Source organism: Schistosoma haematobium, chromosome ZW (assembly GCF_000699445.3).
Source record: "Schistosoma haematobium chromosome ZW, whole genome shotgun sequence".
NCBI classification, from domain to species: Eukaryota; Metazoa; Platyhelminthes; class Trematoda; order Strigeidida; family Schistosomatidae; genus Schistosoma; species Schistosoma haematobium.
Window position 1 is genome coordinate 40,689,900 of NC_067195.1, and position 17,141 is coordinate 40,707,040.

The window sequence follows — 17,141 nt, forward strand, 5'->3', positions numbered from 1 at the left end:
GGACTATGAGTTACAGTTGATGGTAAGGGTTGGGGATTAGATTTAGGGTTTTTATGACTAACTGACACCAGATATAATGCCAAAACTAATTCTTTCAAACGAGTGAATATATTTCGCGCCAAAAATGTAGACTTGTTATCGTGAACTTAATTGGTTCGTCCATAATTTATAGTCTCGCCGAAAAATGTTTAGTTCCTGGTGAATTCAACAACTTGTAACGAAATTCACAAATATTGGCAACTCATTCTGCACTGTAATTAATAAAGCCGTATCAGGATTATTAAGTTCTTGATCCGTTTGTATTTGAATATGTTTAGTACCACTTAAAAGCCTCTGGGACTGAGTGTATGTCCGTTTAGGGTCACAATACTAACCAGAAGTTCCTCAATTTGGGATGACTTTCAAATTGCATTAGATGGATTTTGCACATGAGAAATTATTGATTAAGCCAAGCAATTAAACTAAATCCTGTCACATGCTTGTATGTTGCACTTAATACGTTGTTTCATAGTTCATTTAAATATGAATGCAAACTAAAATAATTAGTAAAAAATATCTATTAACAACTTCATATCTTTATAAACTGAAAAAGTCTATAACAATGTCAGTGAATATTAACAATATATTAAGGACAATGATACTTCTTGACCTAAGTAATACTTATTTATTTTGATTTACTTGAAGGAAAATTGTATTACCAATACCATTGATTAAATGGATTACTGAAAAGTTGTAAATTAGATTATAAGAGAATAAACACTAGCATTTACAACGATGAATAAAATGTGATACTAAACAACCGCATCCTAGACTTATTTTGATTAGAACCAGTTTAAGCTTGTGTTTCCATATGAACAGTCAATATAAAATATTATGTTGACTCTTAATCTCCTGACCTCAAAATCAAACCATCTCTAACCGAACACAGTGTGACCAACTGACTAGTATTATTAAAGTCGACTTCGCAATATAATATTAGTCTCGTTTTAATGATTCCTCCTAGAATTTACGTTGTCTGTATTTCGGAGAATTGAAGGGGGATACACGTTCACCCTGTTTTGAAATCTACACTGTTATTTCCGTAAAGCATATTACAGAGTCTAGCCAATTGGTCTCAAGAACGTGAATCTCAAGTTTTAGAGTAAAGTTCAAATATCATGTATAGCCGACAGGGTTTCGGACAAACTTCACTCTCCTTTGCATTTTCGACCTTGGACTTGACGTCCAGCCTAAATAAAGGGGGAATACATTATGTACACAACCATACTCCATGACGAAATGTATGTGTCGTTACTTGTCGTTCTTGCTGGCGCTCATCAAAAACGTAATGTTTTCCATGTCGAAAATACCACTTCATCATGCTACAGATGTGTCAACATAGCAAGAGACATGGACCCAATTAATTATATGGAAGCTATTTCAAAATTATTTTAATTTGAGTAACTAAATAAACGAAAACATATTAGTTATTACTCTGAACGATACCCAGTTTACCCTCAGCCACTGATAGTACATTTGTTCTTGTCTAGTGCGAGAACCTGTAAAAAGCCAACCAAAAATTTTTTTTACCGCCATAAAAATGGGAGCCATATGGGTGTGCAACACCAAACAAACCAACACTACCCTTAAACATCCACAAAGGTTAACATATTTGCATTAGATTTTATGGACGAATAAAATAGCGCTTCCTGGATTTTTATACGAAACGCATTCACCTGATAGCCGCTGTCGATTCTTGATAACCCCAACCCGAACCGAGGACTGCGTAGACTACTTAGAATCAACTTAGGTACCTATAAAGGGTTCGAGAAGATGAATGATCAACATTTGGGTCTGTTTTATAACTTACGGCCAGAGCGACCTGCAAAACATTTTAATAGATCCATTGTGAGATTTTTCACGCCAAACAGCAGCCTTTCCCACATAAACTAGCATTTGTTAGTTGTTTTGGTTGACTGAGAGCTGGTTGAAATTATGTTGAGATTGTTTTGAACTTGTTCTTACATCATACCTTTGCCGCTGCTTTTTGTTTGGTTGTCTTCTGTTTTGCAGTACCCTTATTTTCTACGCTTAGACATTTTGTTGATGCCTTGAGAGCTATTGAGACGTAAACTATTTTCGGCTTGACTTTATCATAGCTTTATTTCATGTGCTTGGAAATTTCACTGAAAGCTATGATAATATACGCTAGGTTTGTTTGTCACGCTAAATAAATATATCCACACTCCTAACATGCTTAGAGTCTATTGTTATGTTCACCTGACCGATCTCTCGAGTTCTACTAGTTGAATGAAAAATCTGTTCCCATAAACTTCCGCAAATGACTATTCCTTTTATGCTATCTGTTTTAAAGCAACAAGAGCGTTGGTAATATAGAACAAGATTTGCAGTCAGATTTATTGAGATGCCGCAAGCAAAGTTATCGGGTTAATTCTAATGAGGAACGAGCAACTAAGTAGTCAATTAGTTTCTAGTCTACTTAAAACTGATGTTAATTTAGTTGTGTAACTTATCTCTATTTGAAGATTTTACTTCACGTAACAGCATGATAGGTCTTCATTGACAGAAATTTCATATAACTGATATTATAGTGTTATTATTAACAATCCGATTAGCTTAAAGTAAGCAAATTAATAATATGATTATTTCACTTTGGGCTTTTTGAGGTCTTTAATTGGCAGTTTTTGGGAAGAGAAAATAAGGAATGATTACTGCTGGACATCACATCAATCTTTCAAACAGCACCTCAACATTTTACGCTGTAATTCGATCAGAGATAAAAAATACCACAGTTACATATTTAAAAAGATGGATTTTGACTTTCATGTTAATTTAAACATATGACATTCTGGAATTTATATTCTCTATTACACTATAACATTGGTAAATATGGTTGTAATTTGACGAATGACTTTATCGATCTAATTGTATTGTAAATTGTGCAAACTAGTAAATTTTATTGGGCTTCGAAAACGAGCAAATTGATTTGGAAATATTACAAAACGAAGAATTATTTCAAATTAGTAGGCGCAACATTGCAATAAACAAACATTACTGAACTAAAGCATGCTATTTATTTGTAAGGAAATGACTTCTATAACATGTCTACAATAGAGAACAGTGCGACCAGACGAAACCAAAAGTCGGTACACGACAGTTTTCCACTTCGTGTGACTTGCAATGTTTAGTATACGCTGCCCTCCAAGCAGCTGTTTCAGCCGGAAATCACTACATTTTTAAATAACCCATTTTACGATCTTAAGAATTTGGAAAAACTAAAATTTGTCTGACCATGTATAAAACTAACTATCCGAAAACAACGTTGAAATTCTAGTTACAAAAAGTGAGGCTAAAAAAATAAACTTGCAGCATCCGATTAAATTAACAAGATATAGAACATGATTTCAGCATATAAGATCCACTTTTTAGTGTGAACATCGCTCTCTTGATCAACCGAGTTTCAGTGAGAAAACTTTGAAATATACTATAACATAAACCTCGGAGAAAACTCATGAATACTTGTTTACATGAAGTACCTTCATGTAAAACGGTTGTGTCAATCACTCACACGTTTTTTGATATCCAGTGTAGATAAAAAAGTGGACAGTAAGTGTGCGAGTATCGTTGACATATTTACCATTAAACTCAGTAATATCCGATAAGCTAAAGGAATTCGTTGGCGATAGTGAATTCTCCGAATTGTTCCACAGCCTGTTGCTGAAACACTTCCACATAGAAACTAAGAGCTTACAAATACATTTGGTCGACCTCTGTTCAAAGAGCTATGGCTAAGCTTTAGATATTGTTACATAGATAGCGTAGGACCTCAAATGGTGACATTGTATGACGCCTAAATCAAGTAGCTTCCAAATATTACATGTTTTTCACCGTGAAAAGGTGGTTAACACATTTAAAATTTGTGTAGATATTTGACATACATACCCAAGTTTATGTGGTTGTGTAGCGTTGAATAAATTATTAGAACCATCCATCATTGAGCAGCAATTTCTTACAATCTAATCCGAAAGAATGCATAACCAGATTGATACAGATAATCGATTTGCAATTAACTCAGAGAACCTGAATATACTCAATATAACGGACATAAGAATTGGAATTAAAAAACCCATCAATAACTTCGAAACGCAATCTGACTGTTAGCGGAAAACGGTTCGATTAAAAAGATTCTGAACATCCAAGTAGTAAATTTCACTTGATATTGTCTACTTGAACCTTCCCATTGATGTTTAGCACTGCAATTAATCAGTCTCTTATTGTCGTATGTGCATACTTTGCGTATTGCCTCGATATTGTGTGAAATCACAAGCATTCTAAGCAAACATGGATAGTGGCTGGCAGTGGAAATTCAGGATGTGTGTTCCGTCCTATTTGGGACACGTCGGCTGGATGTACCTGCATCTCAGAGTTGATATTCACTCTGGGACTCTAACCCAGTGCCGATCGCTTCAAACGCCTTAACGTTATCCACTTTGCTACTGAGTCCTGATAGGCAATACGCACTGTATACACAAATCCCAATAAGAGACTGATCAATTGCAGTCCTAAACATCAATGGGCAGATTCCGACAAACCACACAAAAATGAATAAGAACTTCACCTCATTGCACAATCAAGTGGCTGTCAGAACTCAGTAGCAAAGTGGATAACGCGACTGAGCGAACGGTATTGCGTATGAGTCCCAGGGTGAACATCAACCCTGAGATGCAGGCACACCCAACTGATGAGTACCATATAGGGTGAAACGCGCATCCTGGATTCCACTGCTAGCCACTATCCGTCTTTGCTTAGAATCCCAGTTTTCGGTCGTGATTTGTAGCACTCTTCTAAGTAATAACCACCAAAACAGGTTGTGGCTCTGTCTAGTGGTATGCGCGTCTGATCGCACTGTCTTTTGATCCACGGAGCTAAGTTGGTAAATTAAGGTATTATTCTCATTTACATGCCCAGAGACATTTTTAAGTCCATTGATAAAGGGAAGAAGAATGACTGGCACTACCACTTCAATGAGATAGTTCTGTATCGAATGTAGGTTGACCATTCAAAACTACACAGCAGTCTAATTAAAGTCTCCATAAAATGATGATAAACACAGTCGACTTTCAGCTGGATAAGATTACGAATGTAATGGAACAGAATAGTGCAATTCAGAAACTCTTTAAACCCATTAATAACTAACACGATGGTTTGACAAAGGTTTAGGGTCCAAAAATTAGAAATCTTATGGAGAATCTGTGTGATAATAAAGCTACTTATTAATCAAAACTAGACAATTATGCTTAGGAAACTTAATTAGCTTCCTAATCGTTTTTTAATCAATTTGGAGTCTGGACGAAGTCTGAGATATGGAATTCTCGATATCGATGTAAGAGCGAATTTGCCCTTCAACCTTGAAATTCAGGCCTAATTAAAGAATTATAATAATTTAAACAGGATTTAATGGCTTAAACTGTAGTGCGACAGAGAAAATAAAACTACAAATAATAATGTTGTCAAGGACAACTCACACGACATTATCTACTTTATTTCAAAAAGAAACTGAAGAATATGTTGATGGAAACATAAAAGGATAGGACACTTGAGAACAAATACGTACTTTTTTACGTTGTGGAACACCCTAAGAAGATTGTGTACACCCAAGATGAAAACACTTGAAATAACATGTCTTTCAAGCATTGATCAAAAATGGAATGAATATTCCTAAGGTGAGGCATAGAAGACTAGGCAGAAAATATAAATCGGTTGAGAATGAATATCAGCTTTAGTTGGAATGATAGACCCTTGGTTAATTCTTAAAATGTAAAGTTTGTTAGAACTGTCGTCCATTTCACCAACCCCTATCTTCATGTATCATGACAGCTACCATAGAAGTAGGTTGGAAAACATTAGAGGCCTCAAGAATAGGACATGAAGTCAGTCCACGAAAGCATCAAATATACGGATATATATATATATATATATATATATATATATATATATATATATATATATAATCCCCCAAGTTAGAGGGATAAACGTAATTTTTGATCAAAACTGTCAAGTAACACGGCTTGAAACCAGCCACTGGAGGATGTACATACTGACCAGTCGAAAAAATACGTCGGAATCTTGCATCACTTTTATTGTTCACTTTCACTTAGAATATGCCGATGACATAGATCTATTTGGTGAAGACGCTTACAAATTACAGTCTTCTGACCAGTATAAGCAACAATGCAAGCATGTTCGGGATGCGATTTTCCCCCTCGAAATGCAAAATGTTGCTTCAGGATTGGGTTGCATCGACGCCCGAACTAATGATAGGGAGTGAAGTAGTTGAGCGTGTCTACCGCTTCACTTATCTTGGAATTCTCATCAGCCCTTGTGGTCTGGTGTGTGACGAGATCTTAGCACGGATACAGAAGGCTCGACCAACTCTTGCCAACTTGCGTCATTTATGGTGTAGGCGAGATATACGTCTACCAAACAAAGGACGTGTTTAATGCGCAGCAGTTCGTTCCGTCCTACTTGATGGCTGTGAAACATGGCCGGTAAGAGTAGAGGATATCCGTAGGTTACTGGTATTCGATCATAGGTGTCCTCGAAACATTGCCCGTATATCCTGAGACCACCGAGTAAGTAACGCAGTTGTTAGGAAACGGATACTGGGTAAGGATGACAAATCAATTGGTGAAATAGAGAAATTCCATCAGTTGAGATGGCTGGGACACGTGTTACGTATGCCCAACCACTGACTGCCTCGATGTGCAATGTTTTGTGGTGTAAGAGTAGGTTGGAAGAAAGCTAAGGGTGGCCAGACCAAAACATGGCACAAATCCATGAAGTCACTGACAAGTGGACTGAGCCATGTTAGTAGGTGTAGACTACCTGGTTGGGATCTGTGAGACGATAGCAACCGATGGTTAGAGATCCTGAATGACACGGCTCAAAATCGTTTGTAATGGCCCAGGTACATCGACTCTTTATGTTCTCCCAAATTCTAATTGTCTGAATTCTTCGTGTCCCTTTTTTTCTCTTTCCAAATTTACTTCACTGGAATATACTCCTTAAATAACATCTTCAAACCCTAATCTTTCCGATTACTGCTTATACTTTTACTACCTCTACCACTATGGGACTTGAATCGACAATTATATCTCTAGGCAAATGTGGTATGGCAACTCGAACTGATGTATGAAGTTCTACGTTATTGCTGACTGACTGAATAATACTAGCTCCATTATTTTCACTTAATTTCATTAAGTTCCTCACCATATGCTGATGTTGTGTGGCAGTTTAGTCTAATAAGTTATTTGGGTCCCTCTATTTCCTTTCTTGATCTCTATGATCCTGTGACTTAAGCACCTGACGAACACAGCTACATTAATAATAAAAGTAATGCAACTGAGTAGCTGAACTGAATGTTAATGCACTAAATTACGGACAATATCTAAAGAGCGAAGATTAGTGATAAAGTCCAAATCGCAAAAAACAATAAAAGTAGAGTAGGGAATTATGTACTCCATAGATGCAGTATTATTCAGACAAGAATATTTATTTTTATAACTACCAGCAAACTCTAGATATTCACAAAAAATGAATATTCATTAGTAAGTACTAGATAGGCTATTTTACCTATGACTATAACGATATTGTTGTGATAGCATTACAAATCGAAAGATACTTACGAAACTAAACCAGTTGACTTAGTCAAGCAACGTAACCATAACATTTGTATCCCCACTGAATAGCAAAAAGAAGTGATGACTAAATGACTTAATCATTATTACAAAAAATTTACTTTTAAGCAACAGCAATTACATAGAAAGTTTTGATCATGTTCCTTTACATGTATCAAGTTATGAGTAGATGCGTAGATCCTTAGGCAACTACTTGCTACCTAGCTGCCACAGGAAAATCAAATTTACAACCTCGACACCAATTACACTATAATACGACATTTGTTGTTAATATTTTCACATCAAACTGTCCTTGCCTATTTTTTGAGACTTAGTTCCGTAAAAGTGAGAAAGTAAACATGAACAACTGAATAATTTTCAGCGGTAGTCTTTGAGATTGAAACGAACTTATTATAAAAGCCACTGAAAGGCTTTGTCTTACAATAGGCTCCAAACGATGTAACAAACTAACTGTGGATATTTGTTCTCGATCTTTAGGAGTACCAACAAGAACAGATAGTTTACAACCCAAATAAGATAATACACTTATTTCTGTCAGAAACAATTGAGCCATTACAGACAAAAAAAAACATGCATATAGGGATAAGCAGACCCAACCTAGAAAAGTAGTGGTATGACCCATTTAAAGATAACTATGAAGTTTACCTACCAATCCCGCAGCAAAGTCATCATTCAAACAACTTGGAAACGTTGGCTAACAGATGATGAAATTAAAGATACAGTAGCCAAGCTGAACATCACTAACAAAATACGGCTTGTTGTAATCAAATTTCATTGTTCCTATGATATGAGATCCTAGCCCTTGCCAACATTCAGATAAAATAAGTTGGTTTCGGATTAGACAAATAAGGTGACGTGCAGAATCCCGATTGTGATCATTTACAAGTAGTATGGATGCATGTTAATCTACTTACAGCGTATTGTATTGTCATAATATTATCTAATCCATAATCAAGAATGTAATTAACTTTTCCATGATTATACAATACTTCCTTGACTTACTAACGCAACTCTAGTTATTGAAAATGAAAACTGGACAAACTACTTCACACACTACTGCTAAAATAGACGTTGTAAGGACGTCTTGGAGAAAGTCGGTCGACTGGAAGTCCAAGCACGGTGTTTAGAAGAATGCGTTACACCGACAAGTCTGCGGGGGATTTCAGGAATTCAGATAAAACCCCGAAAGATCGAAGGTAATTACCTCGAATGAACGTCAATCAAAACGTTGAAATAGGAAGACAATTAGCAATACTGATGACAGATTGATCGTGTGAACAATGCAGATCTTCGGAGGATATTTCATCAATTTAAAGTGCCGTTTTTCTGTACACACAAAAAATTTATAAAAGAAACGAAAACGTAGAATGAACCAAAGAAAGGCAATCAGTAGTGATGAGTAAATCTACAAATAGTTATGCTAAGACCTTAGAGTGGCATAACAGATTTACTAGCGCCACTGCTATCGACCTCGGGTCAAATCGTTTAATAATCTCAATTACAAAACTAGCTTCAGTCACAAGGATATGGTTCTCAAAAGCGAATAGTATTGACACATTCGTAAACTAGTGACATCTAACTCTGTCACCATTAAAGCTCTTAACCCATACACATGAAGCCTCAATTGTGATTGAAAAATACATCCTCCAGGAGTTCCAGTCCCTACTTGTTTACAACACTATGAAATACTGCACCTTAAACAAGGAGTGATCAACTGACGTTTAAATAGCACGACAAATATTTCAAAGACAATAACTAATAACTAAAGACAGACCTTTCATTTTGTCGTCTAGAGACCATTTAATGAAACAGGATGCTGGACGTGAAACCCTTTGCATCATATATCAAGCTAATACATTAAGATAAAAGTGCTACGGTATTTGTACCTGGAATTTTGTATGATGCACAATTATACACGCGTTAACAACAATAATAAACGTGCGCAGTCACTGCTATTTGAAAAGACTTGTTTTCACCATACCTCACTAACTTAAGGTCAAGTAACATGAGTAAGTTGTTGCCCCGGCATTTATTCTGTAATTTATGAAATGGTGAATAGATGACAAAATATTCGAGGCCGATATGTAGGGATTATGACTGTTCAGAGTGAGATCAAGTGGTAAGAGAAAAACTGCATATTTTATAAACAAAACAAAAGGTTGTCGAGATAAACTGGGACATGAGTGATATGGTGTTTTACTGGTTCTCAGTAAAGATGATGAGTAATAAGATCTAGTCATGTTTAACAAATTGTCTGATTTGGTGAATGAAATTGTTTCATTAGGAACCTAAAGCTGGTACTCCATACTGAAGGTGTGTGTTGGAGTTCGCTATAAGCTCTAACTCGACCAACAATGTCTGGGTAAGAGAACCGATGCGTTTACGTACTTGCTGGTAACCCTTCTAATGAGAAACAACGCCACAGGACTTTCAAATAAACAATACCTGTGTCGTACCAGTGTGTCGAAATCGAACGAAAGGTACGTTCTCGATTAGTGTTCACGGAAAGGCTTTAAGTTAGCTGTTAAAGCGTTACATATTGGCGTCAGATGTCAACAGGAACTGTATCAAACTGATTTCTCGGAGGTTATTGTGAGAGAATTCGACTAACCACACGAGGCTACATACAACTTCAGGCTCTAATTAATATCTCAGCTGCTTTAAATGAAAACGTCTGGCCATCCCTATACAAATCTATGCAGCTGATCTGTCATGTTTGAGTTAGGATCTCAAACTTGATGAGTGCGAGAGTACACCACCCACTCAAACACAAAAATAATGAGTCACTAGGTAGTAGCTTGGGGCCAGCAGAACTATTCCTCATGTTTTTCTCATGATCACCATGGTTTGAAAGCAGACTTCGGGTTAAATATTTTCAGAAATAATTTCGATAACCGTTCACTTTATAAGTCGCCTATGTAATTAATCTAACAACTCACTGCGTTATCGATCACTGCTTTTTTCCTTATGATTTTGACTTTTGCCGTCTTTAATAACGACTAATGGAAATTTTTTACCAATCGATAAGCAAATTTCTACATTCGTTATCATGGTTGGAGGATATAAGGATGAGTTTCTGAGTATCTATTAATTGCATTAAACTCCGAGATACATCACTTATTTGTAACCTATCGGTTCAAATAGGCAGATGTCAATGTTATGCTTATAGATGTTCACACACCATACTCACCTTCAAGGGTCTGACTAGTTCCTTAAATATATTCTTAGGGTTTCCGTATTAGATAGGTGATCTGAAAGGGATTCCTACTAAAGACTTTCCACCAATTAACTATCACACTACATAATGACTGAAATTCCTAGGGTTATGTCCCAGAATGAGTAAGTCTTTGACGTTGACTGATAGGAATATAGTCAATTTGTATCCACAGTTGAGTTAGAACAGGGTTCATCTCTTTATATCCTTCAGGTTAACACATGCTAAGAATGGGAAATTCCCTAGATAAATGCAGAGAATGACCTTTGTACTCGAACACGGCGAAAGATTAGCGTATCATTTTAAATTATACTACCTACTTAGGGACTAAAACTATCGTCATAACTACTACACCTGATTAAGGGAACTGGATTTGTACAAAAATCCTCCCCGAACTTGAAGTTTGTCCGCAGAGCACAATGGAAATTTACCAGAGGTAGGTCACAAACTTCCTGCAAGTGGCTTTCGAGGTATCACATACTTATCAGACTTTACAACCGCACAAGATCTAAATTTAGGGTTTGGTTTTCTCTTTATGGGTAAGCAGAATCGTTGTTGACAATGCTCACACAAAGAAAACACCACAATAACCCCACATTTCCACACAGTAAGCAACACAGCTTCGTCCTTGAGATATCTCCTTAAGCCTAAATCGTTCAGGGAACGACTTGGCTAGCATGATGCGACCACAGGGAGCAAGTGTTCTATGCAATGTAACTCGGCTGAATTCGAATTAGATCACATATTTAGAGGAAACAAGCCGTGACTTGACGGGTGACTCTCCAGTGTAATTTCTAAGAAACGAAATGGTGCATCGGGACCAAAAATCAACTGTGGATATACTCTCGAAGCCTAGATTCGATGCACTTCAGCGACTAGAATATTCACAACTGAGAACCCACTTCATTGGATTTGTAATTTAACTTGGAATGGACTAAAATTGTAGACAATCGTTTCACTAAATCAGCGATGATAGCATACAAAACGAAAAATAAAAACAACACACGAGGAATATTAGCAAAATATTTATCTTTGTCTACATGCTTGTATAATGTAATCCATCTTCATTGGGTCAATTGGGAAGCGCATTTAAAGCAAAATTTAATGCATGGCGCAGGCGTTACCAGAAAAAAAACAGGCAGAAATCGAAAACCATAGTTGAGGGCTAAGAAAGACAATACAGGATGCAATAAATGAGAAAAATCGAATACAAGTGACTCCGTATACGTTCCAATTGTGATAGATTTTCCTACGGAATGAGTTTTATTTAGAATAAATTAGCAACCAGATTCACATAAACATAATTAACATATACTAAATTTCATGAACATACATCTATGAAGGGAAAACTGAGATTATCAGCGTTAAAATGGTCAGATTCTACATATAAAGTTTAATTTAAGAGATCATTCGAAATAAAAAGAAACGATCCCAAAAGTATCAAAAAACTTGAGTAATCACTTCAAGAATATAGTTGATACATACCTATTTCGCAGTCCATATGAGACAGTTAGAATCCCATGACCCAGTTGCAACACCTATGCCACTATCAGATACTGTTACACAAGAGACCCGGTTTTCATGGGCGGACATGATTCCGACACGTTCTTCTCGTAATAGATCCCAGACGTGACAGTTGAAGTCGTCGTATCCAGCAAGTAACAGACGACCCGACTTTGAAATCGCCACACTACTACTACCACAGTTAATGAAGTCATCAATATAGACGCCAATAGCCTGATCAGCTCGTAGATCCCACAAATGACACGAGCCATCGTCGGAAGAGGAGGCGAAAGCATAAGAATTGACGGGAAAAAAATCAACGCCATTAACATCTTGCTGGTGCCCTTCGAAATACTGCATACCTTCGCCACACCGAAGATCCCACAACCGACAAGTGCGGTCTGAAGACGCGGAGACAAACAAATTCGGCATCTGCTTCGACACGGCAATGGCGTTAACATCATTTGAGTGGCCGCGAAAACTTGTAATGATTTTAGACTTCTCGATATCCCATAGTGCACAAGTTTTATCACCAGAACAACTCAGTAATCGATTATCATCAATGAATCGAACACATGCGATGTAACCATTATGACCAGTAAACTCGCGGACAAACTCTGCAGTGCCGTCCTGAGACTTTAGATTGAAATAAGATATGACATTATCTAATCCACCACTAGCCACAAAGTTCATAGAGGGAGAAAATGCACATCCAATGACCCAGGCTGTTTTCAAAGCAATCATATGAATTTTCTTTCCAGAAAATGTATCCCAAACGATTAATTTTCCATCTTGAGAAGCGGACAACAACAACTGGTTGTCAGAGGCCCATTGAATAGACGTCACCTTAGCTAGATGACCTCGTAAATGTTTACGTACTTTGAACTTGATTCTACCAAGTTCAGGTACATTCTCAGTCATTTTGTAGAAGTCTGTATCTGCAACAGCTTTCTGTGCATCAGTAATTGAAGTTTTTAAATTCAGTATTTCTGCATCCAAAGCCTTTTCTTCCTCTGATATTTCTTCATTATATACTGCGGAGGCAATAGATCCAGCTCGGTTAGGAGCTTGCGCTATATCTGAGTTGTACGTGATTTGTTGAGCTACATCCATCACAGTAACTTTAAGGTATAGAACATATTACACAACAGGAAACAAAATATAAATCTGTAAGCCAAAATGTGTATACAAATGCATATTATGCATTAGCACAAAGCTGTTAGGATCCCCATTATTATCGTAAATCAGAACACGACCGATACGAACAGCTAGCTTGGTGCTGTATCAACTGACTGGCTATTTTTGATGTTGTCCTTATATGTGGTAGAAAATCGATAAAAATTTTAACCAATCAGAGTGAAATTATCTAAGGCGTTAGTCTGTCAAGGTTTGAAATCTATGCTTAAATTGAGAAAATTTAGAGGTCAAAATTTTCGTAATATAGACAGGTGGACAAGAGACACACACCAATTAACTGAAAATGGAAAGGAATATAAGGAAAACGGGAAAGTAAATCAGCCAGTTTGGTTTTAATTTTTGGCTGGAATCGTATGCAATTAACAGTCTCACTAACGTATTTTCGATCATTAAGATCATTATCTTATTCGAAATAAGATTTACTGGGACTTCGTTTTAAACATTACCTAAAATTTGCGAACAGGTTATTGTAAGAGTGGAATATTTGCTCAAATGACTATAGTCATGAAATATACTATAGTATATTTCATTTAGTTCTTAGTGTCGGATTACATAAATGCGGTTAAAGAACTACAGCTGACCAAATTTCTGTGTTTCCGCGCAGTAAGAGTAATATCAGTTTTTCGTAAATCTAACAAGACATTCAGAGAGTACGATAGATAAACTGGTTACTTCGAATGCTAAATAAAAATATGACGCATTCTAATTAGGATACTTATTTTCAATACTGTACGGTTTATGAATCACCATATTGTTTAAGCAATCTGTAAAGAATTAAATCAATAAGTATTAATGTGTTTTATCTACTTAAATACACAGGATTTCATGCTTCGCTTCAATTCCATCATTAAGATTGGATCATGGGGATTGTTCCGTCTGAAAATAGATTCATTATAAAGTAACTCCTGATAGAAAGTCGTTTCTTAATAGTGGGGTTTTTTGACACTGTACAACCATACGTATATATATATATATATATATATATATATATATATATATATATATATATATATATATGCTCTTTGGTCCACCACATCTTCAAGGATGAAAACCGGGGACTTCAGATATCGTGAGAATCACGATATATCTAGATCAATAAGTTTCCATCTAGAAGTGTATGTTTATAATTTGAGACAATTTAAGCTACTTGACAACCGTCATCCAATACTATCGGTGATAGGCGTCTCAATTTCAACTTGATCGTATCCTACCTTTCATGTCTCCTCACTAGAATTAGGAGAATCTACTTCTAAATTATTCGCTATTAAGCACATATTTTTTAGGAGATTGACCACTTAGGGTTGTTTAATTTTGTGTTTGTATAGATTTATCTAGTTTGAAGATAATTTCCACTGCGGACTGAAAGGACCTGTTGAAGATACTGGTTCAAACACCTCTCTAAAACACTTTAATGTGACAAATATTCAACACTGGATACAGACTTCGTTATTTTCAATTGACTGAACTGTTGTTAACACCCATCAAAACATTCCACAAATCATTCGTTTCCAATGGTTCTCTAGTTGATGCTGAGCTGCTATAAAAATAGTACATTACACAAGGGAATTTTAATCGACCCAAGGAATAATGCTAACGAAGATAAAAGATGCTTTAGAATTGTGTTCCTTCTCTACAAATACTCAGTGACTATGCATTTCTCAGCCATATGACTTGTATTTGACTGTGTTTCTGATATTCTCGTGAACTAAGGATAACTTACGTATGGTAGGTGGTAAAAACTTCTAATCAGTTGATAATTAGTCGTTTTCATCATATACTTTCTGGTCAAACTCAATGACATTTAGAGTTCCATTAATTCGTGTTGGCAATATACTTCTACAAATTCAGCTGACCTTTTAGATGAATAAATCTCAGTAGCATATCTCTTATCTTATGATTGACCCTTCATTTGGACCAACTCATATAATCAATCCTTGAAATCGTAGCAATTCTACTACTCAGGATATTCGGTTTGGAAATAATTTTAGATAATACTTCACCTCTACTCTCATCCTTATGGAGTTTATAGAGAATGCGTAATCTGATAGCTTTGGGTTCAATCACCGCAGACGTCATTAGTTCACTTTACTTAAAAGTCCCATACAGGGATAAATTAGCTGTCCAGTGATTCTTAGTTAGCAATGGTTTCTTGGTCAAATACAGTTAATTATGTAGACTAACCTCAAAATGGATAGTCTACACGAAATTTTCGTGATATTAGTAATCATAACCTTGGGAAAATTTCCTGGATATTTAGAAAGGAACGGTAACAGATAGAGCTCAACGATTTCAGGTTTATCCCAGATGGAAATGGGTAGTGGCCACATAATATCATGAATTGACCGGAGTTTGAAATGTGATTTCTTGGGATCTAATTTATTAGACCAAAGGTTATGGATTTGTTCTTAACTCTTGATGTTCTAGATTCGACACCTAGTAAGGTCATGAGTATTTACCGCTGTACTCAGGCATAAAAGATTCTCAACCTATCATATTGATCTAGAGAATTGATGACGCTTTGAAATAGCTGGTCGTTTTCCAAAGAAATGATTGAGGTGAAGTATTTGAGACATCTTTCTCACACAACTACATCTATAAAACCTCTTTCTAAAGGTTGTCCATATGCAGAAGATTCGGTATGCATGAAACTAAATAGATTGATACAACTCTACTTTTCTTCGTTTTTCTTTCACTAATTTATATTTCCTCGAATCGTATATTCAATGCCTAGTCTTTCCCATTACCACTAACACTGTTACTACATCTACTATTTTGCGATCAGGTTGGATAATTTCGTCTTTCTGTGTTAATCGGTATGGTAACATGGACCGATGTACGTACGTATCAGGTTATACATTATGGCTGATTGACTTAACGTCAATCTGTTATTGAACAAACGTAAGATACTGACCACTCACTGAAGATTAATATTAACACTTTCAGCTCTCAGTACAAGTATTTTTTTATTGGCTACGATTCCAGATGTCTTTGGCCATCACCACCGTAGTACTTTTTAAACCTCTAGAAATAATGTACTTTATTGAAATCCATTCTGAGAAAATTTCGCCATCAGTGGTGCATAACGTAGATGAAAATAATGAGGAATTTCTCAACTATTACAAACTATTTTTGCGTTAGGGAACAAAACCAAGGAACTTTGATATCATTTAGCTTTCTTGTTAAGGGGTTAACATGTTTTATAGTCCCACAAGTCAATTTACCCCTCCTGTCACAGCTCATAAAAGTACAGTTCCAAGTGTTTCACCAATGTAGTTTAGTGTTATTGCCGTTTTATTCTCTCTTTTAATCCAATAACACAAATTCCTAAAACATAGAAACAGTATATACTAACGCTAGCCAACGCAAATTTCTTTCATGCCTAACTCTCAGTCAGGACAATATGATAATATTAAGTTAAATTTATCCGCTAGATTACATCCCGCTAACTAGTACCACACATTATTTAAGTAATACTGGTAATTAGCCTTCTAATTTGCACGATTTTGTGATAGTTGGCATGTTTTGCTTTT

General features: G+C 36.1%; 1 protein-coding gene across 1 annotated transcript; it reads right to left on the reverse strand.

Annotated features, from left to right (window-relative positions):
* Positions 1–7,762: 7,762 nt before the first annotated feature.
* Positions 7,763–13,704, reverse strand: GPB1 (guanine nucleotide-binding protein subunit beta 1). The gene is made up of 2 exons (XM_051211382.1): positions 12,397–13,704; positions 7,763–9,023 (listed from the first exon to the last, which is right to left on the reverse strand). Exon 1 carries the CDS (start codon positions 13,525–13,527, stop codon positions 12,397–12,399), a length of 1,131 nt encoding a protein of 376 aa, XP_051071437.1. The 5' UTR covers positions 13,528–13,704; the 3' UTR covers positions 7,763–9,023.
* Between the last annotated feature and the right edge of the window lie 3,437 nt (positions 13,705–17,141).

Excerpts from the sequence above, each read along its gene's own strand:
- GPB1 (XM_051211382.1), bottom strand. The coding sequence starts at position 13,527 with ATGGATGTAGCTCAACAAATCACGTACAACTCAGATATAGCGCAAGCT.